The sequence below is a fragment of the Rhinolophus ferrumequinum genome, chromosome 21 (genome assembly GCF_004115265.2).
Source record: "Rhinolophus ferrumequinum isolate MPI-CBG mRhiFer1 chromosome 21, mRhiFer1_v1.p, whole genome shotgun sequence".
Taxonomy (NCBI): Eukaryota; Metazoa; Chordata; class Mammalia; order Chiroptera; family Rhinolophidae; genus Rhinolophus; species Rhinolophus ferrumequinum.
The window spans coordinates 32,488,331-32,513,996 of NC_046304.1; the positions used below are offsets into that span (position 1 = coordinate 32,488,331).

Genomic DNA, 25,666 nt, shown 5'->3' on the forward strand with positions numbered 1-25,666 from the left:
CATTAGGAATATTTTAGGAGGGAAAAAATGTAATCACAGTCTTTCTCCCAGGCAGCTAGGTTAAAACTCCTTAATCTGACATTCTGAAGGATCCTAATGCTAATATCTCAGATTTTAGATAAAAGCATTAAGCTTTCCCCAAAGCATCAAATTGGGATCTCTAAAATATCTGATCAGCCATACCCAATAGAAATGCCAGTCCAACCCACTTGCTAGAATAGTCTCACTAGAGAGCAGTGTTCTGGTGCAGACCCTAATAGCCTATGGGGCCTACTTAAAGAAAAGAAAAATTCAGTTATAATAAAGCAAAGCCTTGGAAGAGAATTTCTAAGTGCAGTAAGACTCTGCATTTGTTTATAAAATCCAAACTAAAAGAATCACTCCAAAAATGATCTGAAATGAGAATGATGGAATATATATCAATTTTCCAGGTATAACCCATTTTCCTTTCAAAGTAAGGAGAACTTGAAACCATATTATTGTTTGCTATATTCTCTTTTCACTACTATAGTCTCAAAATCAATTCACATGCCTCCTTTTCTTCACCCCAAATTTCATTTTATTTTGAAAGCAGGCCTTCATGAAGCATACAAACATGAACACAGGCTTCTATGCAGCATTCACTCCCAATACCAGGGAGCAAAGAAAGGGGGCTGTGGTTTACAGCCCAGGTTCCCAGTTCTTCAGTTCTCCCTGAAGAGCCACTTGTCACCTGTATCTTCTAGCAACAGTGCAATTAGATTTTGTCTGTTCCTGCTTTATAGCCAAATACATTGAGTGCAGTAAAGAACCTGGACACAGCAAACTTTTGGATCTTTGTGGTTAACATCCTAATGTATAGCTTATAGCTGCAGGGAAAGACACATCTTTTTTTAAAAAAATAATTTAAATCTAATGGAGTGAATAGCAAATTGTCAATCAACAAAGGTTAATCTAAACACAAGGCTTCAAGAAAGTGGCAATGGTATTGAAGTGGCTACTCTTCCTCAATGATTCATAATTTATAATTGTAATTAATTAATTACAAAATTAATAAATTGTATATAACTGTAGAAGTGGAAACGTAATAATAGCATCTCTTCACATTTTCAAAAGAAGTTTACGGGTATTTCTGACTTTTAAACACCTACCTGTACATCAGGGCTTTACCCTTTTCATTCCCCAACACAAAATAGCCACTTCTGGGAGAAAAATCCATGGTATGAACAAGAGAAATGTTCTTCTTTTTAATGACTGGGAAGTTTGAAAATACCGTACAGGAAGGAAGGTGAACCTGTAGGAAATAATAAAAAGCTTTAAAGTGTAACAACTGGAAACTCATCTTTCTTAAGTTTTAGTCTTCAATCTATCTTTCTGCTGGAACAAACTTCATGCTGGTAGCACACATGAAGTACAGTTCCATTAATGTAGCAAAATATTTGCAATGTGCTATTAACTGAGAAGGAAGGGAGGGAAGAGAAGAAAATGTTTTCTTGATGCTTTTAATGCAGCATCTAGCATAGTGCCTGGGAGATTCAAATGTTTGCTGAATTAATACATGAATGAATAAACTGAAGTGAAAAGTAATGGCAACACCCATTAATGCTCTAACTTAATGACCATAGCAGAGAATACTAAAATTTGGTCCCAGGGAACAGATACTTTAAACAAGATGAAGACCATAATTTTATACAGTGGAAGCGTAGGTGAAGTCACACCAAGTATTCCAAAATCATGTAATTTCCTTTTTACATTTTTATTTTTCGACAATGTGATCCATTCTTTGCCTTTTGCAATCCTTCCTCACGGAGGGCAGAATCATGAAAACCTGTTTCATCTCGTGAAACTGTGTTCTGACTTAGAGAGAGCCAAAAGCTCAGGTCAAGGCCAGGCCTACGCGTGAGAAGGGACACAGTCGTCTTCTCCAAGAGTCTCCTTCTAGGAAAAATGAGCCCACCTTCAAGATAGGTGACACAAGTCCTCACCCAGTTCACGGATAAATAAGACCCAAGCACCGAAGCAGTTGCCTTAAGCAGACTAGGATTTTAACAACTTTCACTTTCCAGTGTTCTCTAGCTCTTCCTAGAAATACGCGGCACCTTTGAGCTTAAATACAGTCATCATTCAGCTATTTATCTTGGTAGTCTGTCATCCCTCACAGTTTTACATGCGACTTTCAACCATTCAATCAAGGTGATTCTCACAGACAAGTACTGGGTAAAACCCATTAATATACACATCTATTAAACAGGTTTCACAGTCAGTGAGTCACTTATTAGGCTCTATTCCCTCTGATATGTACCAATTACCATTATTATGTCAAGAAAGTAAAATTTATAGTGAAGCTCCAAGCCATTTTCAGTTATTCTCAACTTCTCCAGAAGGCAGGTTCTGCCAGCATCATATGACATCGATGCAAAGGCATTAGTGCTAATGAGAAGTGGTCTTACCCCACTAAAGCTAAGAAGTTGGCAGTATCCAATTTGATCTTTTCAACTTCTTAAATACCACTCTATACAGGTTCCTTGAAAAATTTAAGTATATAAATATTTTTAAAAGTACTTAAAGCAGACTAGTATTTTAGGAGAGAAGCCACAATACGGACATCGCAAAAGGTATTTACAATTACTTTGGGAAGGCAGAAAGCATGAAATATTTATAATGGCTTGGTTTCTTAATTGTGTTTTGCTTAGATTATTGTAAGTTTGAAACTTCCAAGCATGCACCAAATTTGAACAGGTGACCCAAGGCATCATGGGAGCAGACCATCAGGAAATAAACATTAGCTGCCAGTGCCAAAAACAGAACACCTTACTTTTGTTGCTACCCTATATGTAACCTGATACTGTGCTCTAACATCTCTTTATGGCCCTTGTATTAAAAGATATAATTGAACAATTAATTAAGTAAAAGCCTGACAAGAACCTACCTTCTTTACCTCAGAAAGTTCTCTTTATCTCCAACACCATCTCTGTCATTACATTTAAGGGCCCAGATATCAAAGCTCAGTCATCCTTAATTTAATGGATAGGAAGTTCCACAACTTTCTACTTCATTCAAGATTATAGATGTAATAACAATTTAACTTCTGGGTCTCTTACTGGTGCAATGGTTTAGATTGATATTCACTGCATTGTGCTGGGATAACAGAACTGTTTGGATCATTATAAGAGATTGCATTTAATGAAACTAACAGTTTCACTGAGGCATTCTGAAGCTGCTATGCCTGGCTTCTTTCCATTAGATATTATGGTTGACTACCATTTAAAATATGGGATTTGGCTGTTACTAATGAGTTCTTTGTGTGATTTTGCCACAATAAAAAACCATAAATGCTGCCATGATCACTGAAGCAAACTAGGCAGAACTAACTACTAGGCATCTTGCAGAATAAATTACGTCAACATGAGATAGGTCCCATAGTTTTATCAAACAGTTTACTACCATTAAAATGATAAAAGGTTAACATGTATTAGCACACCACTCCCATTAGAGGAGTGGAAATTTTAAAGCTGACTTGAATTGGAATCTTCCCGTTTATCAAATGATTCATTCAACATAGAGGCAATAAAACAATGCTATATTTTTCAAATTCTACTTCCAGCAGAATGCTTTCTCCCCTCAAAACAAACAAACAAACAAAACCTTATGCAGAATGTCAATATAGACCAGTTAACAGAGTGAAGCTGCTCTATGTGGTACAGGTGGGGGCTTAGCCTCCTCCTTGACCTATTTGCTATCTGAAGTCCTGCACACATCCTAAGGCTCTGAGGAATGCGAGTGGGAAACCATTAACATGCTAGAAAGAATATGGAATCTAGAAGCACAGTTCTGCCTGTACTAGCTGTTCACTTTGGGTAAGTTAATCAATCCCCTGAGGACTGCTATTTGGCTGAAAAATTTTTGTGGACGTCTCTGTAAATCTTTGTAAACTATACACTATTACACAAAGCTGATGAAGCATGCGAGAGTCTTGGCTGAGTGAGCAAGATAAAAATAATAGTCTCTGGAAAGTGCTAACAATCTGGTAGCATACACATAACAATAGCACGATGCAATACTGCTTTTCAAATTTCTATGCCATCTGTACACCTGATGCCTAGAGCAAAGAACTGTTAGATGAATGAAGAAACTGGTTCTGCCTGAAGGGAACGAAACTTCACAGAGGTACAGTGACATTTAAGCTGGGCTCTGAGGTTGGACACAAAAAAGTCTGCTATCCTTAGAAAGGCCTATTGGCAAGGGTGGCCCTTAGATGGTGTCTAGGAACTTGACTGGCAAACAGTTCCCTACACTGATTCGAAACTTTCCCTAAATGACCAAGGATGGCTCACTGTGCCTAAATCCTTTGTACAATGTGGTCTATGCTAAACAGCTGCCTTTACTTCTGGGAGCCTAGAATTTGGTACATGTTAGGCAGAGGGTACCTACATGGTCAACTCCAATAAAAACACTGGCACTGAGTCTCTCATGAGCTTCCCTGGTAGAAAACACTTAACACATGTTATCACATCTCATTCTGGATGAATTAAACGTGTCCTGTGACTCTACCAGAAGACTCTAAGAAGCCTGCATCTGGTTTCCTCCAGACTTCGCACCACACTGATTTTGCTTTGTACCCTTCTCCCTGTAGTAACTCTTAGCCATGAGTACAACCATGTACTGAGTCCTGTGAGTCCTAGGAGATCACCAAACTCGGGAGAGTTCCTGGGGACTCCTGGCACAGAGGTATATTCACAAGTACTATCTAGCTATTTAAATTGCAGTCTTTTTACAGAATTTATTTTCAAGTTCAATATATTTTCAAAATCTAAGAATTGCCTCCACTCCATTAAGACAACAGGCCTTAAAACGGTAGATGAGGGAAGAAAAAAACGGTAGAGGAAAGAAGTGTTCACCTTAAACATATTCCTTAATATATGTGCTGAAAGAAAGAAACCTCTGAAAATGAAGGACCACTTAAGAAACGTTAGAAACGATAGCACAGCTTTCCCAAAAGAAACGACATAACACAAATGTGGTGACTGCTGTACATCATTTCTGCGACCACACCCAAAAGCTGCAATACTAGGAATTTCTACATCAAAAGAGGCTACTCTTTTTTTTTTATTGTACTCTTTTTAAAATACTCCAACACTCTCATTTCCTGTTATTTTTCCATCTTCAACTTAAATTTCAAAATTATCAGTGATAAAAGGGAAAGAGAAAGAAATATTACCAATCTGACTGCTTCTTTCATTTTTTCTGAAGCAACTGCCAAGATTTCTGTAGTAGAATTAAAGGTCAGAGAAGTAACACCTGTAACCAAGTTCATGATAGCTTTTATCGGCTTTGGGTTTGTTTCTTGGAGACAAGAATCTTGATTGTATATGTTTACCACTCCACAATTAGAACTGCAAAGAGAAAAGGGAACACACAGATTAAGAGGGCTTTCACAACCGAAGTGAATACAGATTTAAGCCCACCAACTGGTATTTGCAGGAATCGTACATATTGTGTACATACAAAGGGACCAGCAGCGGCTGGAGAGTTCATTCCATGGCAAACGCTAGGCACATTCTATTAGTTCTACTGCATCTTGCTGAACTCTTTGTTAACTCTGAGAATTTTTCAATTGTGAGTCTAGATAGAAATCCAAACAACACAGAATCTCCATTATTCATTCTTTTAATAAACATTTACTGAACGACAACTCTACTTAACAGTTTAAGTGCCTGGGACATAAAGGTTTATGGCCAAGTTAGCATTCTAATGTGTGAATGAGAGCTGTCCTTCCCCTATTTAGATGTCCTCCTTTCTTTTTTTATTCTATTTATATTTGTGAAAACTTCCAAAACAGTGCTGAACAACAGCCGTAAAAGCAGGCATCTTAGTTTTGCTCTACTGGGAACATCTACAGTCGAGAGTTATGAAGGTGATCATCTCCTCCAAATTTACTGAAACATTTACCAGCAACGAATTACACCCAATCCTCATAAAAAGTAAATCCTAACGACCTTATCATTAACAGAATCATCCAGACAAGAACTTTCAGTAAACGTTTTTGACCTCAATGTTCAAGACCACCTGCTATTATGGACATCATTTATAAGACACAGGAATGAAGTACTTGTAATTCATAGAAATGTAATTAGCAAATGCAATATGAACCTGAAAGATACGAGCGTCCTCCTTTTCCTTCACACTATGACAAGTCCACTCTTCTGGCTGCTCAGGTCAGGAGCCTGAGAATGTCACTGCTTCTTCTCCCAACCCAATTCTCTAAGCAGTTCCGACCTCCGTTACGAACATCGCTGGCCTATCTCCCGTGTTCCCATTCTCACTGCCCTAATGCGGGCCCGTATTACCTAATACCTGCCTGGATTATTGCAATGACTTCCAGGCTGGTCTCCTTGTGTCTCTGTTGCCCCTGTAAAGGCCCCATGAGAATTACCTACTTCAAAACTGTGAAATTCATGTATGATGATTCTCCTTTACTTAAAAACCCTTGGGCAGCCAGATGGCTCAGTTGGTTAGAGTGCAAGCTCTGAACAATGGTTGCCGGTTCGATTCCCACATGGGCCAGTGAGCTGCGCCTTCCACAACTAGATTGAAAACAACGACTTGACTTGGAGCTGAGTTGTGTCCTCCACAACTAAATTGAGGACAACGAGCTGCCGCTGAGCTGCCGGAGGGGCAGCCTGATGGCTCAGTTGGTTAGAGCGCGAGCTCTCAACAAGGTTGCTGGTTCAATTCCTGCATGGGGTGGTGGGCTGTGCCCCCTGAAACTAAAAATTGAAAATGGCGACTGGACTTGGAGCTGAGCTGTGCCCTTTACAACTAGATTGAAGGATAACTACTTGGAGCTGATGGACCCTGGAGAAACACACTGTCCCCCAATATTACCCAATAAAAAATAAATAAAATAAAAATTAAATAAAAGTCCTAGAATTAAAAAACAAAACCAAAAACAAAACCCTTGATGTTTCTCTTTCTACTCAATATAATGTCCATACTCTGTGACATAGCATAAAAGACCTCTACAAGTGGTCCCCTGCCTGCTGACCTTCAGTCTAATGCCCTTAGGAGTCATCCCATCTGTACTCCATTCAGAAAACAAACCTGAATTCTCTTACCCTTTCCACGATCTGCAATGCCTTTCTCTGAATCCTACCTGACCTTCAAACTGCCCAGCTCAAGTGCCAATATCTCCAAAAAAACTTTTCCAGATGTTCATTTATAACAGCCTTCACCATTCCTTATACTCTTAAAAACACCATTTCAACTGCAGCCCTTATGACGACTCGCCTGGTAAATAAATAGAGATAAATGCACACATGTCCTCACCATGGGATCATGAACTATAAGATGGTGATGAGGCACTGTTCTTCTATCTCACAATCCCCAGCTCAATCCTCAATAAATGTTTTTATGAATGAGAAAACCAGAGCAAAATACATCATTGAATAAAACAGGTTTTTCTTGCATTATAAACATACATGTCCTGAAGATTCTTTAGATTAAGTAAAAACCCATTTTATATATTTAATGGGAGTACTAAACATTAAAGGACTATTAATCCCAGGCCCTAAATCATAATGAAGTTTACTTTCCGATAGTCCTGAAATACCCAGTATTCTTTTATAACAACATCCCAATATTTGGGGAGAAGACAGAACTGGGAACCAGACAATATGAGTTCCAGATCCAACTCTACCAATTCCCAGTTTAACGAGTAACAACCAATAAACAAAACAAATTACCTAACAGACCTCAGTTTCTCATCAATAAAATGATTTCCGTTGTATCTTCCAGAATGCTTCAGAGCATCAATTCCCCGTCTATTAAATAAAGGGTTGTCCAGAACAATTTCCCAAGCATATTCTAACATTGATGCCTGAATCAATGTGAAAACTTTCTAAAAATAAATAGCAATCCTTGGATTAAACAAAGCCATAAAAATGATAATGTAAATGAAAAGAGCTATTTACAACATTCTTAGCTCTATTTCCCTATCAGAGAACTATAAATAGAAAAGCATCCACTTTGTCAGACACTGAATAAGAAGAGTTAACAGACACTAACAGATGAGTTTTGAAATCAACGAAGGAGTTAATTCCCAGCAGTAGAGGACAAGACAAGAGTTTCACACCAGTTCTAGAAGAGGGAAGGCGGAGGGAAGGAAGGGGTGGAAAGGAGAGAGCCAGCCAGCCAGCCACCAGCCAGGTGGGTTCAGGTTCTCTGGCCTCTGGCTCTTTCACAACCAGCAACTATTCCCCACCTACCTGATAAAATCAGATAGTCCTTTAACAAGCCTTAAGGCCTTCTTTTACAAGTTTAACAATAAAAATCTAATAATGTTCTTTGACCAAGCACATCAGAATTCAATTACACTGAAAAGCAATTAAAATCAAATGAGTTTAAACTACTAATATTAAAGTTTTTCTATTTGGGCCCTTCAAAAGGGATTAATAAAAGTGATATTGATACAAAAAAAGAGGCCAAGATGAGAAAAAGACTAATCTCACAAATCCAAGAGGAGGTCATTTTTGTGCAGTTATTCTTGTACCAGAGAAGCAAAATCAGTTCAGCTTAAAATTAGCTACAATTGGTTTCCCTTCATTTGAAAGGAAGCTTACTCCCAGAAGTTCTGCTAATTACAAATTGCTGCCAAAGCGCACACTGCTCTGGCAAATGCAGGGTTCATCTGAGGCCTCCCTCCCTACAGGTTCGGCATATGACTACAGTAACACAGGAAATGGAGGGGCCTTATCCAGGGCACCCCAATACCAAGTTACCTGCCACTGTCCTACTGCCTATGGCAGATCGTGTGACACTGGCCTGGTCTCCACACTCCACAGCCTGATTCTATTTTCCTTTCCTCCTAGGCCCCAAAGGTATTAGCCAACCAATTTTCAAATCTGTTAGGGACATTTACAAGCAATTTCCCCAATTTCCATCTCCAAAGGAGGGAGTAAAGTGAAGAGAGAATGGTGAGTGTGCTGTGCTTCTGGAAAGCAAGACCAACTTAACCTCCCACCTGGGGAGGATCTGAAATCTCTTTACAGATCAATTATGTTTAGTCTAAGAAAGTCATAAAAATCCACTTCTGGAAGTTCTAAAATTACAGGTGCTGATTAGTGGTTTAGCAGGTAAGATAGTTTAGAACAGGGGTGTCCAAACTTTTTTCAACATTTTTCACCAACAGCCATATGCGGTAAAATACACAAACAGCCAGGCCACTCACTCGAGGTGAAGTACGTATTGCCTCACTTGGTTTAAGAAAATTAAATATATTTTTGAAATTTGCTGCAGGCCAATTAACAATGGATTACGGACCGCAGTTGGCCCGCAGGCCACAGTTTTGACACCCCTGGTTTAGAAGTACATGTGTGGGGACAGAGCCAGGAGTGCAGTTTCCAGGCTCTCAGCCTCACATGGAAAGGTGCTGGCTCAGATAGTAAATGGCCATCAACTGTGATTGCATGGCCATCAGCTGTGGCTAGTTGGCCGTCAGCTGTAACCAGTGAGCCATTGGCCACTATATAACTGCTGTGGCTACACTAGTAGGAAAATGGGGGCTGGCAAGAAGATGGTGGCTGAGCTAGCAAGCGCGGATTGCAGTTAGCAAGGGAGTCGGTCGGTTAGCAGAGAAGCGGACAGCAGGTCGCACGTCGTGTGAATCCAGCCTCCTGTGAGACTATAGTGGTATGACTCCCCTACCTATGGCTCCGTGGGTGTTCCTTTTTGGCCTAGCCACATCCTGCGTTCTTATGTGGGGAGCGGGAGCTGAGCCCCGCAGGCCACCCCGCACGACAACATGTAAGTATCTAATGCCTCTTTCTCCCACACTGCATCTTCAGAATCAAGAAAGGAATGAAGCTACATTTTCCTCAGTGTAATAACCATTTTTCCAGTGATAACACAATAAAATGTTCTCGATAATATTTTCAAAATTTCTATAATACTAGCAAACAGTATTTCCAAGGAATGTGTTTTTGGTTGTATTATGCCACCTAGCCAGATGAAGGCAAAAATGCCTTAACTATCTTTAAGACTTTAATCCAACTTACCTTATTCTATTTCCTCATCGATGGCAAGTAGCTAAAATAGTAAGAGGAAAACTTGATATGATCAAATGGATGTTTCAAATATAAGAAAAGATACAATGATGTAAGGCAGTTGAGTATTTTCTTTGCTAAAGAGCTGATAATCCACCATTAATATTATTAAACATTGCATTAAGGCGATAAAATGTAAAGGACCTGAGTTTACCGATTTCCTATCACTGAACAGTTTATAAACAGAACTACTTAAGCCCCATCTAATGTGTTCAATTCTCTCACATTTTCTCAGTAGCACAATGTGATGAAAAATTAAAAGAACCTCTCCTTACTTACCCACAAGCCACGTATTGTCCATTCCTAGATGTGGCAATGCTCAATCCATATAAACTGCCTTCATCGACGAATCTGTTCAGACACTTTCTAGAGTTCACATCCCAAACATAAACTTCCCCATCAGCTGAAAGGAGGAGCCAAAAAAGGGTTTAGTTAATTTTGCTTAAAACTTGAAAGGCAAGTGAACTGACCATTCTTAGTCCCTCTGTAATAGTACAAGGGACTACACATAAAAGCCTACTTACAATAAATATCCTAGGTCTAGAAAACTGGGCTGAAAATATTTCTTGCAACATTTCCATATACAGAAAATTGCATCCTCAATTAGTCAGTAATAAACAATAGAGTAAAAATCACCGTCTTGCCTTGAGTCGAGTTTTTAGAAAAAGCTTCTACATTTCACTCAGATAAATTATTGGGAGTAAAATTTGAAGGAAAAAAAATACCCACCAGCACAGGTCTTCCAACATCTATCAATACGTATTAGAGCACCTGATATGTAAAGCTAGGCGATATCAAACTTATAATGATGTTGCCGATGGAGGAGGAGATGAAGAAGGAACTGATTTTAATTTAATTAAGAAGATATGCATTAATTTATTACCAAGTCATTTAAATAAGAAGAAAAGCTAAATGTGAATAAGCACCAATAGTTTTGAGAAGGAAGAATGTATGTACGATAGAAAAGAATATTAAATCTGAAGAGAACACAAATATTTTCGTAATAAAAATGGCAATCTATAGCCAAAACCCGTACTTTTCTTTTTTCTCACTCCGATAGCACTCGATACAGATGATCACTCTCTTCTCCAAACCCAGTATACATTTATTTCTACAATGACCCTCTACCTATCTCAAAGGTGGGTCCTCACTCACCTGTTTCAGCTCTGCCTTTTCTGTGGATATTGCTCTAAAGTGCACTCTTCTATACTCTTACCCTCCCAATGAAAATTCAGTTAAGTCTCACTGTTTTAACTATTTCCTTAATAAATAAAATTTCCAGACTGGCATATGGGTTTAGGTAAGGTAGTAGAAAAGTATACTTGGAAAAATTTAATAGGGTCATTTTCCAAACCTTTCTGTTTGTCTGTAGGGTAATGGTACAATGAAAGGTGTTTAGAGATTAGCCTACCTAGCCACAAACTAAAATAGGAAGAGAAGGGATCAAGGGCAAGAAGATCATCTAGAAAGCAAGTCTGTCAAATGGTCCTGAGTTGATACTGACTTAGGCAAACAGCAATGATGAACCCACAAGGAAACAAGAAGAAAAAACTGGTCAAGTTGAAAAGATAAAAGTTCTTTCCTCAGCTCTCCTATCTCAAAATAGTTTTTGCTAAAGGGCTGATAAGCCACCATTAATGTTATTAAACATTGCATTGAGATGATAAAATGTAAAGGACCTGGGTGTATGTAACAATATGATGCCAATCACATAAACTACTCCTTTCAGAAGAAGAGGAGGAGGAGTAAAGAGGATGGGAGAGAGTAACAAGCAAAATAGAGGCAGGCAGCCTCTAACTTACCACGGCCCAATTTTTGATTATTCCTGCTTTTAGGACCTTTCTTATGGTAAATTTGACCTCCACCGCAGTGACCAAATTTGTAAATATTTTACAGCTACATCCAATTCATATACCAAATTTCAGTACCTCTGCTGACCTCTTCTCCCGCACTCTGACTCTCCAAGGATCCAAGGGCCATTTCATTAGGAACATTACTCTGAACCAATATTTATTCCTTGCCTCTCAGAAAACCTAGCATAACATAGGGAATACAGATGCTGCTGCTCTTATGTTAGTTGATTATAAAATATAAATGTAAGTAACTCAACTTTGTGAAACTTTGATTCTAGGTCAAAACCAAAACCAAAATTAAATAAAAGTTAATCCTTTTTTTAAAAGTTTTTAAGTTTTTAAAGCTTTATATATATATATATATATATATATATATATATATATACATATATATATATATATATGTGCTGTATTATCAAATGCTCCTTGCTGAGATAAAATAAAAACTTCGCTAAAAAGCCCTGCATAGATTGCATAGTGGTTCTCACTGGCAGAACCATTCTAATGCCTCCCACTATCAAACAGCATGGGCTACACTGAGACTGAGAAGCCCCCAAAATCCTTTAGGAAGGGGAACAAGAGTCAAGGATGACACAGGACATTTGGATAGGCAGAAGAGCAGGACAGCACGAGATAAGAGACCATCAGGGATGACAAAGAGTTGGTCCACAGTACTACAGCAACGTCAGTGAGAATGAAACCTAAATTGTTTTCAGTCAATAATGAAAAAAATTCCAAATATTATCCAAGTCAAAAGGGGCTAAAAGAAAAGGAGTGATGATTCTAAGTAACTTTCAAAAAGAAAGTCATTAGAAGGAATCATCTTTTTAAATAAGCATTTTCTTTCCCTCTTTTCCCCAGACACGTTAGCAGTGTAGGAAATGCACTGCTATTAGCCCTTCACTATTATTAGTTCATAAATAAGGCCAATGGCAACCAAAAATGCATCCTAAACACAAAACTGATTTTCTTACTAAAATAAGACAGTCTAAAATCAAACAGTGTTTTTGGTTAAATTTGAAATGTAAACACATTCAAAGCTTCAAAGAAGCCTCAGATCATCTCGTTATTAACTTACCCGAAGAGGCGAATACTTTCTTACTATCTGAAGAGAACGTGGACGCTGCAATCCTTCCATTGATTTTCATGCTACTAATCAATTCTCTAGTCTAAAAGAATCACAAATATTACTTACCAATGCTTAGGAGTGCACATAAAAATCACACTGTGTAGAAAACAATCTAGTTCTCTATTTTGTAGCACCTACTTGATTTTGTTTTTCCCTATCCTCAGTTCTCCCCCAACTGCCCACAACTTCTCCCCAAGTCCTCCTGTGCTCCTCTACCTGAGACGTAGATGTAAGGACACACGAGTTATGGTACACCGGTGTCTTATTCTACAAGAACAAGCAATAACTACTAATGTTTCACCTTCATTGACAGCAAATGAAAATATCCAGCAACACCATTTATAAGCAAGAAGGACCCATCTGGGGAGACTTCAAAGCTCCTCACTATCTTCTCTTTCAAACCTAAAAAAGGAAGATGAAACAATTAAAGACTAATATGGTTTTCAATAAAGCTATCTTTCATTGACAATTCAAAGTTTTTGACATTTTAAAGCATCTAAGTACCTCAAATTAAATAAAACCTAGGCTCAAACATTGAATAAGTTTGCATTAATTAATAATATAACACCAGGTCTTATATTAATTTTTGCTCCAAGAGACGCATTAGAGTTGATTGCCCAGCTAGGTCTTATTTTCGGGGAAACACGGTACTAAACATCCCATGATGAATGGGGGTCTAATCCTCAACCCAAGGCATCAGTGTATTCAAGAGTTAATTAGCTTCTCAAGATGTCACTCATGTAATCAAGTCACATGAGCTAGGTATATAAACCACAGAGTCAATATACTTATTTATAAAGGGACACGCCCCTTTTCTGTGCCTAAAAGGCTCATACTGACTATGCAGACAACTCCTGATAACAGATTGCTTAGAGAACCAAGTTACTCATTAAAACATAGAAAGGATACATAAAGAATGAGTGTTAACTGGCTCCCTCCAGGGAAGAGAAGTAGGTGGCCAGGGAGACCGAGCAGAAGAGACTTTTCACTACCCTTATATTTTTAAGCAATGGATTTTTGCACCACGTGAACAGACTGCCTAGTCAAAAAGAAATTGTGTGTTGTTTCTTTTTAATTTTAAGTTGCTAAGTTAAAATATTAATCACAGAAAAGGAATTTAGAAAAATCTAGTGAAGAGCCCTGTTCCCCTACAGGAAAATACAGGCTGAGGCTCCTACAGACCATCTCTATCCTATTGACAGTCTTTGTCTAGACCAAGGGTGTCCAAACTTTTTTCAACGGTTTTCACCAAGGCCATATGCGGTAAAATACACAAACAGCCGGGCCACTCACTCGAGGTGAAGTACGTATTGCCTCACCTGGTTTATTTAAGTAAACTAAATATATTTTTGGAATTTGCTGCGGGCCAATTAAAAATAGATCGCGGGCTGCAGTTGGCCCTCGGGCTGCAGTTTGGACACCCCTGGTCTAGATGGTCCACTACTACAAACTGGGCCACCCACGCTAGTCCTGCTCCCAGGGATGACACCCTAGGTCCCTTGATTGGAATCAATACACACATTATTTCCAGTCACTGGGGTTGCTTCTGCCGAGGACCAGTCTCCTTCACATTGACTCTATTCCTATTAAGTAATTTTCTTAAGAATTTCCAAATGCTGAAAAAACTTTAGCATTTAGCATACTACTGACTGCAATATATAGACAAAGCTCCAAAAAATTAGGAAAACTATGTTACAGGGAGACTAGTTCTGGCAGTGTGAGGCAACAGCTGGAAACACCTGCAGGCCTAATTGTAATGGCACAGTAAGAGGTAGTGTGAATGAGAGACGACTAAAAAGTACTCAACTTGAAGCACATGGCTGGGAACCACTGCAACCCTGGCAGGACAGACTGCACAGGTATCAACACAGCAACACTGAGCCAAGTTCCCTCAGCCTGTGCGGGACCAGTGTGAACACAGACGCACAGCGGCAGCAACAGAGGCAAAGTGCCAGAGGACACATCACACAGTCCGCTGCTCTGACCTGCAGGTGGCTGGAAGACCTTTCGCATTTGGCCTGAGTAATTCTGTTGTTTTGGAGCAATTCAGGAGAGGGGTTGTCTTCAAGAAGGAACTATTAGAATTCCGACAAATAAGGACAGGTAGTTGCTTTAGCAATGAAGTGGAAAAATACAAAAGATAACTGTATTTTCATCCAAAGCTTACAATGTATTATTAGTTGTATGTACCCATGTACATTTTGCTTCTAACCTCAAAAAAATTACTGATAAGAAATGTTAGTATCCGTATTATAATGGTTTTTTACAATTACTGGACCTTTCAAAATAGAATCCAGATAAAATTTTTAATATGGCCAAGGGAAAGAAAATATAATGCTCTAAAGATGTCAGATATAAATCTTTTTATAGATTTATGAGTAAGTTTTAGGTGAACTGCTGACAATTGGTAAGAAAAGGAATGTCCAATTTAATTAGAACAAGCCCAATTCCACAGCGCAAGTGGATGATTGTGATCAGATTATATGCCATGCCCAACAATGGCAGCAGTTAACATTTACTGAGCATTTACCATGTGGCAGGTCCTAAGTCAGGAGCTTTAAAACATTATCTCTTTTGATATTTAGGCTGACTTGACAGAAAGAGAAAACTGAAACTCAAGGATTACCTTACTATAATGCCTATAATCAAAATGGCTGCTTGACCAACTAATTTAATTCCCAAATGGTCAAATTCTAGAGTTCGAACTGAGGTTTTTAACCTTTTTTGTGCCAGGCGCCCTTTGGCAATTTGGTGAAGCATATGATCCTCTTCTCAAACTAATGGTGTTCCAAACATCCATAACTGAAGGAAATGCTGAATTTCAGTTAGAGGTTAGTCAAAATAAAGACGTAATGTTTTTTCCCATCCAACTCATAGGCCCCTGAATTCTATCCAGAGAATTCTGGGAGTGCATGGACCCCACGTTATGAACCCCTGGTTATGAACCCCAACAAATTAATGGAACAAATGCACTATTTGCATCAATTCTGTAGTCTTCATGTTTCAAATCTGCATACATATAAGGGCTTGCGTATCCTAACTAGTTGGCAATTTTCTCCCCTTATTCTAATGTCTTTAATTAATTTCTTGAGTTACTTACAGCGTTTTATAATGATGAGAGACTGAGAATAGTGTTCAATAGCATACTACCACAAAAATAAATATATTTATCATTACTATTATTATCAGTATTATTACCAAGCTATGTTTATCGAGGAAAGAAGAGAAAGGAAAATACTGAGAGGCAAAGAGAAATGCTATGTCTGTCTCAGAAGAAGCTGGTGATCAGATACACATTCCAGCAAACCTGCAGATCCACGGTAAACATCACTAACTGTATCTTGACCAACCCCTGGTTTATTTTCTCCAAGATGCCAGGAAGAACCAAAGTCCATTCCTTTTGATTAGTGGAATGATGTGTAAAAATAATGATTACATAATGTTTTCTATTTCAGTACAGAAGATGGTTTAAGGCTTTTCAACTCGAAATAAGGTCCATGGAGCATCAGCATCACCTCAGAGCTTGTTAGAAATGCAGAATCAGTCCCCACCTCAGACCTAGGGAATTAGAATCTGCATTTTAACAAGATCCCCCAGGTGATTCACATGCACATAAACGTCTGACAAGCACTGGTTTAAAGCCTGATTATATCCACTAAGAACCTACTTGGAAAGGATCACTAAAGGTGACAAGGAATACAGGAAAGGGAAAATTGGTAACACTGAAAACGAACATCGTAAATATTTCTAAAATTGGCCTTATTCACTTTCAACCACTAGCAGAAAAGGCTGTACAGAGCTACCCCTGTCTTTCACAGCCCCCCACATACACAGTTTAACAGAGAAACTGCCTGTGAGCTGCTGCATATGCCAACCCCTCACGCAGAATTTGTAATGTTAACCCAGCCAACCTCATCACAAGGCCTTGGTTCCCAAAGGATTCATGAAGGTGTCACTATATTTTGTGGAGACGGGGTAGGGAAATACAGGGGAAGAATGGGTAAGGCAGAAGAAACAAAAATTTCTAACCAATAAAATGTTTATTTTTTAAGTAGTTCATTCTTTAAAATACATTACAACCTCCAAAAACAGTGCTTTATTTCCTTTAACTGTAAACCAAAATTCTATTATAACAAACACTAGAACTAGAGGGTATCCAAATTTCCTAAAGATCAGAGAGGTGAAATAATTTGTCCAAGGAATTGAAACTCAGGTCTTCTACCTCCCAGGCTCACGCTCTTCCTGCTACATCAATGGTTAATTTTACAGCCAAGTATTAACAACTATTTTTCTGTTCTAGATGGATATGTATTTCCAAGTTAGGATTTTCCCCACAATAAGTGCTCAGTACAAAGTCAGTTCACTGTTTTCAAACATTTTATCTCAACAGAATGACATTTTCCAAATACTAAAACAAAAGACACTTATTTTTAATATTTCTATGGGAAGGAAAATAAGTGATTGTAAATACTATGAAATGAACTCAGCTGCGGGCTGGAGGGTTGACCAGCTATGTGTTCAACAGAAACCTTACCTCTCACTTGATGCACAGGAATTAACTTTCCAGCCAGCATATCATAGACATAAAGCACCTTGCTGTGGGTACTCGTGGCTAAAACCTCTTCTCCATTAGCACTAAAACAAGCCTTAAAGATTGGAAACTTTTCCAAATAGATGCTCTGGATTTTAGGATTTGTTTTTCCATCAACCTATAAGGAAGTATAAAACATTCCTTTTAATTATTTCCACAGACCCTGTATGCTAATAGCAAACACTTTTTCACTACAAGTCTTCATATAAAAATGCGTACCTGAAATAGTGATACAGAATTATCTAGCGCAGCAACCATCACCACCTGTGCACAAGGATGGAACTGCACAGACGAGATCCGAGCAGCAGTAGGACGTTCAGCATTAGCATGCTGGCAGTTCTTCATCTATGGGGGAAAAAAAGCTGCAATTTTATCAGTTCAAATGGGTTAATATTATTTTCCTTAAAGCATAAGAAAAGACGTTATAAAGTAGTTTATATGTAGAAGAAAGTGCACTGGAATGGTAACCAGAAGACCACAGCTCTGCTACCAACTAGCAAGTCATTTTACTATACAGTAACCCGTTTTTAACATGTTGCAAATGAGAGAATTAAATCAGTCAGGTCTTGGAGCACCAGGATATAGTCATTTACACAATATACGCCTATTTGGGTTAGGAGACTGACTTGCAGGGAAATTTTACTTAAAACTCTTATGTTGGCATCTTTGCATTCATGGCACAAAATAAGAGGCACTGTGTAAATCGCCCCATGGTTCTATGGCCGGCACCAGTTGCTTATGTTCTCCAGGGTACATAGTTCTCGCGGGCCAACTGCGGTCCTCAATCCATTGTTAATTGGCCCACAGCAAATTCCAAAAATATATTTAGTTTACTTAAATAAATCAGGTGAGGCAATACGTACTTCACCTCGTGTGAGTGGCCCGGCTGTGTGTGTATTTTACTGCATATGGCCCTTGGTGAAAAACGCTGGAAAAAGTTTGGACACCCCTGGTTTAAAGCAATGATGCTCTCATGCATCATTTGGACCATTTTCAGTTCTTTCTTTGTTTTTATAGGTTTTTCCCTCTGCATGAAAAATTCAATTATATAGAAAACAAACATTACATGTATGCTTTGTTTGTAACCACTGAAGTTAAATGTTGATGATGACTACATTTTCAGTGGAGGTGACTTCACCCTATGAGGAGCTCAGTGAACTGTCTTAAGGTGGGAACAGACAGAATCACGGTCTCCTAATAATTTACCATCACAGGGTCCCCTGCCCCCTCTAAATACACATGCCGCCATTTTATAATGGGGAAAATATCTGTCAGAGAGAAATCTGTTCACCTGACAGATATTGAACTGAAGCACTGTACTGAGTACACCCTTGGTTACCACAGTGAACAAACTAACACGATGAGGAGTTAGAAAGCCACTGGTGTAGGCCACTTTCGATAGGATATCCAGGAGAGGCCTTTCTACGGTGCCATTTGAGCAGAATGGCAATGATTTGACCATTAGCAGTGCTTGAAGAACACACAGGCAGAAGGAAGAGCAAAAGTTCTGAGACAAGAAAGCATCCGGCACATTCAAGAAACAGAAAGAAGGCCTGCATGGCTTGAGGAGGAAATATGGGGAAAATGGTCTGAGACGAAGTTTTAGGTAGGCAGAAGCCAGATCGTGAAGGGCAGTGATAAGGAATTCAAAAGTTTTCAAAAAGCAATGAAAAGTGGTACCACCTGATGTTTTATTTTTAAAAGATCCCTCTGGCTACTACATGAAGAGTTTAGGAGAAAGTAAAGGGGAAGTGGGACTAGTGACAAAGCTACTGCAGTGTACCACGTGACAGATGACAGCAGTATGAACTAGGGTAGGGCCAACAGAAATAAAGAGAAATGCAAAAGGAGAAACCAAATAGGATTCCTAAAAGATTTCTAGGGACAAAAGTTAATCCTCTTAAACATTTTTGATTAAAAAAAAAAAAAACTAGTATAAGTATTAACCGAGGCAAAATGACAGCAAACACATTTAATCCCACAGATAAAAGGAATCCTGCAACTGGGAAACATACTGGATTTCAGAGGTAATTAGCTAAATAGGCTCAACTTCACTGACTCTCACCTTTAAGATTCCTTTAGGAAGAGAAGTTGATGTGGATATGAAATTCCCAGTCCTTTGCAACAAATCATCTTCATCCTCTTCACTTTCATCTAAGTCAAACAAACCCACAAGGCCAATCTTTAGAATCAATAAGATGACCATTACCTACCCCAAACATGTATAGTTCAAACTTCAAATCCCTTTCCAGCCTCCCAACCTCAACCATTTTAAGCTTCAATTGGTAAAAGTAAAACAGCAAAACAAATTTGAAGGAAAGGAACAAGATGACACAGAGCTCAGTATATATACTTAAAATCAAAGCCTGACTCTGGAATGAAAGACGCATTCACAGAAGGTGACTAAAGGAAGATGAAATGAAGTTGAAATAAAGTCACAGCATTTAATTTAAAAAGACCTCTTTTAACTGTGGCAAAATTGGCAAATAGGGTGGCCAGCAGACCCAGCTTAACAATTCACATGCAGAAGAGCTAGAACTTTTAGTTGACTGAAAGATCAATGTCAGCAAACTGTATATCAGAACTTCAAAAAGAGCTAATAGGGCTGCTTTTCCTAGGAGATGACAGACCATTCTAGAAAAGACAGCTGAGAAGCTGAGCAATTTTTAAAACACTGTTGGGGCTAAGAGAGTAAAAATCAGCACTAAAAGTCCACCAAAGTTCTTAGGGGGGGTATGGTAAACACCAGGCTTTGGATTGGGGACACAAAAGGCTACACCTTGAATTAAGGGTGAAATAAAAAAATTATGAGAAAATCTCCCAGGAACTGAAAATCCAGCTTTGAATCCTCACAATCTCTCACTGGAATAAGTTCTGAGACTGCTAGTGCCCCTTGCCCCACCCCCCACCTAGGAACAAATACAGTTCACCCTTGAACAACACAGGTTTGAACTGCGCAAGTCAATTTAACAAAATCCACATATACGTGGACCTATACAGTTCAAACCTGCATTGTTCAACTGTATACAAATTCTCTGGAGAAAGATGTCATTGTCCTAGGTTTCTAGTCAATACTATTTTTCATATGCAATGTTCAACACTCAATGAAATATATCCAGGTCAAGATAACTTGACTGAAAACCTAAAGAATAACAGACAATCTTCACAGGAGCTCTAGATAGTGGAGTTATCAGACATAAACCAAAAACATTATATTTAATATGTTTTTAGAATAACGAAAGACAAGGTTCAAGAATTAAGCTAGAGAAATTAATTTTAAGATCCCAAATGGTATTTTTGAACAGTGTATCAAAATTAGTTGGAGAATTAATGGTCTAGAAAATGGATCAGAAAAAATATCCAGACTAAAGTACAGAAAGGAAAAAGATAGAAAATACAGAAAAGAACACAGAATGTTTTAAAAAAAATTTTTAACATACATGTAAAAGAACACAGAATACGCTTAAAAAATTTTTTTAACATATATGTAATCGGTAGACTAAAACAGAAATATCTGAAGAGATAATAGGTAAGTCTTTCCAAACTTAAAAAGAAATCAAGCAAATTTAAAAGCACTATAAAGACCACCAATCAGAATAACAAAGCAAGCAAAAAAGATCGGGGCGGGGAGGTGGGGGGGACTGAGGGGGACATAAATTAACAAAATAGCAACAATAAAACAATACATAATACTAAGGAATTACTGCTGATTTTTGAGATGTATGATAATAGCATTGTAGTTAGGTTTCAAGGGGAGAGTACTTTTCTTTTACAAGCACTCAGCGAAGTTTTAATGATAAAAACAACACCTGACATGTTGGTAATAACTGTGAAGTTGGGTCCTACTCACCACACTGCCAATAAGAAACATACCTTGGACAAGTTGGTTTTACCTTTTTGAACCTCACTCTCCTCACATGTAAAATGAATGAATCCGACTAGGATACCCCAGATGGTAGCACACTCGCTAACTGCTGACCTGATCGAATTCCTTTTTCTCCTGGGCACAAAGTCACATTACATTTCCTGGTATCCCGTGCAGTTAGTGTGGCCTCATGACTGAGCTCTGGCCAATACATTGTAGGTGAAAGTATCATATACCACTCCCACAACAGGCCAATAAAAACCTCCCTTGGGTGAGCTCCTCTCTCTTCCCCGATAAGCCTATAGGATGTGAACATCTTAGGCAACTTTGAAAGACCCAGCCTGAAGATGGCAGAACCTCTATAATCTTGGGTCCCTGAAGTAGATAATCACCTTCTCGCCTCCCAGATTTTACTCACATAAAAAAACAACTTCTACTGGATTAAGCTACTAGGACCTGGGAAATTTTCTATTTCAACTGCTAGCATAACCTTACCTATAATTGCATGAATCTAAAATGTTGTGATTCTATGAAAGCAGCATTCTAAGATGGATAATAAAATTATATTTTGCCCAGGAGGGCAAACTGGTGACCCAGGGTACAGAAATTATGTCATGTAAAAAAAAGGTTAAATGACAAGGGATATTTGACACTTTGAAAAACAAACTTGGGGCCGGCCCAGTGGCTCAGGTGGTTGGAGCACCACCATGTGTTCCTAACGCCAGGTTGCTGGGTCGATTCCCACATGGGCCAGTGAGCTGTGCCCTCTACAGCCAAGATTGTGAACAATGGCTCTCCCTAGAGTGGGGCTGCCGCGGGCTACCGTGTGCCACTATGAGTGGCCGGCAACCATCAGTGGGCTGCTGTGTGCTGCCGTGGGCTACATGTGCTGCCATGAACGGCCAGCAGCCAGCGCAAGTGGCTGGCAGCCGGCAAGAGCTGCCGTGAGCCGCTGTGAGCCACTGACCGTGGTGATCGACTGCCTCAGCCTGGGGAGCACAACACTCGTAACACCAGCATGGGCCAGGGAGCTGTGTCCTACACAACTAGACTGAGAAACACTGGCTTGAACCAGAGTAAGGGCGGGCAGAAGAAAGAGGGGGGAAAAAAACTTGGACAGAGATTTCTCAAATAACAGAAGAGTTTTATATGAAAGAAAGTTAAGATTATGTATTTTCAAAAAGTAGGACTACAGAGTGTAGGGAGGTAAATTTCAAAATAGGAAAAAAATCCTAACAATTAGTTCTTAAATAAAAGAGAAGGGGAAGAAAGAGTACAACATTATTTGATATATTTAAGCAAAGGCTACATTATCACCTAAGAGATGTTGTAGAAAAGATTCTTGCAGTGGATAGTCAGGCTACATCACTCAGATGCCTTAGACCTCTACAAGTATCTGGCTCGAAACCAGAAGGTAAATGTCTACTTAATAACAGACTGCGTTTTCCAATGTAATTATGTACAACTGGCTACTTGTATGGGCTCCCTGTACTTGAATACCAGAGGACTGACAGGGATGGGGAGAAGGGAGGGAGAGGTGGGGGTGGTAATCCAACAGAAGGACGCTAAGGAGGGAGCTCCTGCATTGTGTTGGAGGATATACTCTGGACTCCCTAATTTCATAGGCCAAGTCCAAGTCTAAAATATATAACTCCAAGCACAGAATTCAGATCTTGGCTAAACCACCCATAGTTATAATATCTAAAGTAAAGGATCTAAAAAGCAGAACACAGTTATAGTACAAGCCAAACTTCAAACCTGGAGTTGAAAAATAAGTTTTTCTACAGTGACTGATCATCTGGGCCTGAACTGACATGTGCTCCTTAGATTTGAAAATACCCCATTTACTAATGGACGGCTAGATAAGCTGCCAATGTCTTTAGAAGGGACTGAATCAACAAGTAATAGTGCTACTTATTTTTCCTTAATCCTATGACACCATGCAACATACTTCTGTTTAGAGGGGGAAAAAAAAATCATAAAACTCATCCATTATCATCCTTACAGTGGAGAACATGCTATTAAGTAGGACTTACACTATTGGAAAAGGGCTTCCCTCAAAGAAATGAGATTTCAAAACCAGACCAAAAAAGACATTAGAAACACCAGGTTTTAATGAGCTTCATGAGATAGCTCAAATAATAAACCAGCCCAGAGCAGGAATACAGAGTTATTTACTGACTTAAACAGGTATCAACACTCACCATCTGAAGATATTTTCTGCTTATTAGTCTCCACCCAGGCAGGTACTCCCCCCATGGCATGCTGGAATCTAAGCAAAAATACGAAAAACTTTGATAACCGTCGTACGTTCATTGAGATTGATACATTTAAAGAGTGCAGGTTAGTTCATCCTTAAGAGCCTGTATAGAATCTCTTCCAGAGAAATTATTATCTTTAAGAACAGCAGGGAAGGGCTAACTCACACAGAATAGTCCCAACATGCTGACATTGGACACTTTCATGAATTTCTAACCATCTAAACTAAGTCCTGTATAAAAAGACAAAAATAAATAAACTAGTCCTGTACACAAGACATCTGGATACATATTTGTTGTTAAGAATTTACATCTAGTTACATGGTTGTCTTACTTATTCATATTAACACATCCCAGGTCTTGGAAGTAGGCAAAGAAGTCTCTTTGTGCTTATAACCCAATGCTGTAGTGCACAGAATACATGCTAGAACATGTCTGAAAGAAAATGACCAGATTGGTAACAGCATACAAAACTTCCATCATATAAATAAAATAGTTCCATCCTTTAAATAAAATGGGATTTTCACTCTGGAAAAAGTAAGCTTTAGGAGAAGCATGACAGTTACATTCTGAAGAGCTAGTATCTAGAAAAGTGCAGTCATTCTAATTGTTTAATGCAGAAGTACAGAGAATCCCAGCAAACCAAGCCCACTAGCTATAAACAACCAAAAAAACTGACAAAAATATATGAAACTGTTTTCAGAAATTAGACAACATAGGACTGCGGTCCCTGCGAGAAAGGAAACGACCTGGTGAGCCCTACCATCACCAGGATTTTTCCCTGAAGGCATTTTTTTTAAAAAAAACCCTGGCACAGAGCCAAAAAGAAAAAAGATCAGACTTGAAAGAGAATGAGAACAACTGGAAATTAAAGGGCAGTGGACTGTAGAAGAGAAAGAGTTCCAGAAATCTGCATAGGAGTCTGCAGATACTTTTGCTGAATACTAAGCTGCACACTCACAGGATGAAAACTCCATGAGGTCGTGCAAAGAAAGCTACTAGGGAGCTGGAAGTTGCACAATACCAAAGCTCAGACACTTTGGTTTCCAACCAGTTAGAGGGAAGGTCCTCACTGAACACTTGGGGCATTCAGTAGAGATCCCAGAAAGGGCATGCCTTAGTAATGGAGCTAAACCAGCCCAGAGTATAATATGCTACTCTAGAACAAAGCTGAAAACAAATCTTGAAAGGATCAAACTGATCTCCAAGCCAATTAACTTCCTGCCAACACAAAGTTCAACACTCATTAAAAGCAAAATACAAAATCCAGATACTGACAACTTAACATTCACACTCCTCCGAATCCAATCAAAATTACCAGAGATGCAGAGAAGCAGAAAACCATGGCCCATAATAAGTAGAAAAATCAGTCAACAGAAACACAGAATGACAAACATAAGAAAAGTAGCACACAAGAACTTTGAAGTATCTAATACAAATAGATTCAAGTCTTTACAGGAAGCGTTAACATAACAAAAGGGAAAAATAGGAACTAAACAAAACTCAACAAGGTCTCAAGCGGAAAAGATCTTCTAAAGCTGAAAAATGTAATGCCTGAAATAACAGACTCACTCAATGTGCTTAACAGGTGTAAGACTACATACTACATGGTTTCATTTAGATAACACTCTGGAAAAGGCAAATCTGTAAGGATAGAAAACACATCAGTGGTGGTCAGGGGTTAGATAGGTTAAAAGCTGAGGAAAGAGGATAGACTACAAAGGGGTATAAGAGGATTTCAGGGGAGGGTGATGGCAACGGTCCATATTTTGATTTCTTATCTTAATTGTTGTGGTGCTTATATGACTATATGTGTTTAACAAAACTCATGAAGATACTTTAAGAGTGAATTTTACTGTGTGTACATTATACTTCAATAAACCTTTTTTTT

The 25,666-nt window shown here is 38.7% G+C and overlaps 1 protein-coding gene across 1 annotated transcript in view; it reads right to left on the reverse strand.

The window, feature by feature from the left end:
• The window catches only part of UTP18 (UTP18 small subunit processome component), a 31,595-nt gene that overhangs the window by 1,088 nt on the left and 4,841 nt on the right, over positions 1–25,666 (reverse strand). Inside the window, exons 4-12 of the mRNA XM_033091207.1 lie at positions 23,722–23,789; positions 19,718–19,806; positions 17,872–17,997; positions 17,596–17,770; positions 13,363–13,463; positions 13,011–13,101; positions 10,359–10,482; positions 5,198–5,372; positions 1,131–1,273 (exon numbers count right to left, since the gene is read on the reverse strand). Coding sequence (XP_032947098.1) covers positions 1,131–1,273; positions 5,198–5,372; positions 10,359–10,482; positions 13,011–13,101; positions 13,363–13,463; positions 17,596–17,770; positions 17,872–17,997; positions 19,718–19,806; positions 23,722–23,789 — 1,092 coding nt within the window. The remainder of the gene's footprint in view (positions 1–1,130; positions 1,274–5,197; positions 5,373–10,358; positions 10,483–13,010; positions 13,102–13,362; positions 13,464–17,595; positions 17,771–17,871; positions 17,998–19,717; positions 19,807–23,721; positions 23,790–25,666) is intronic.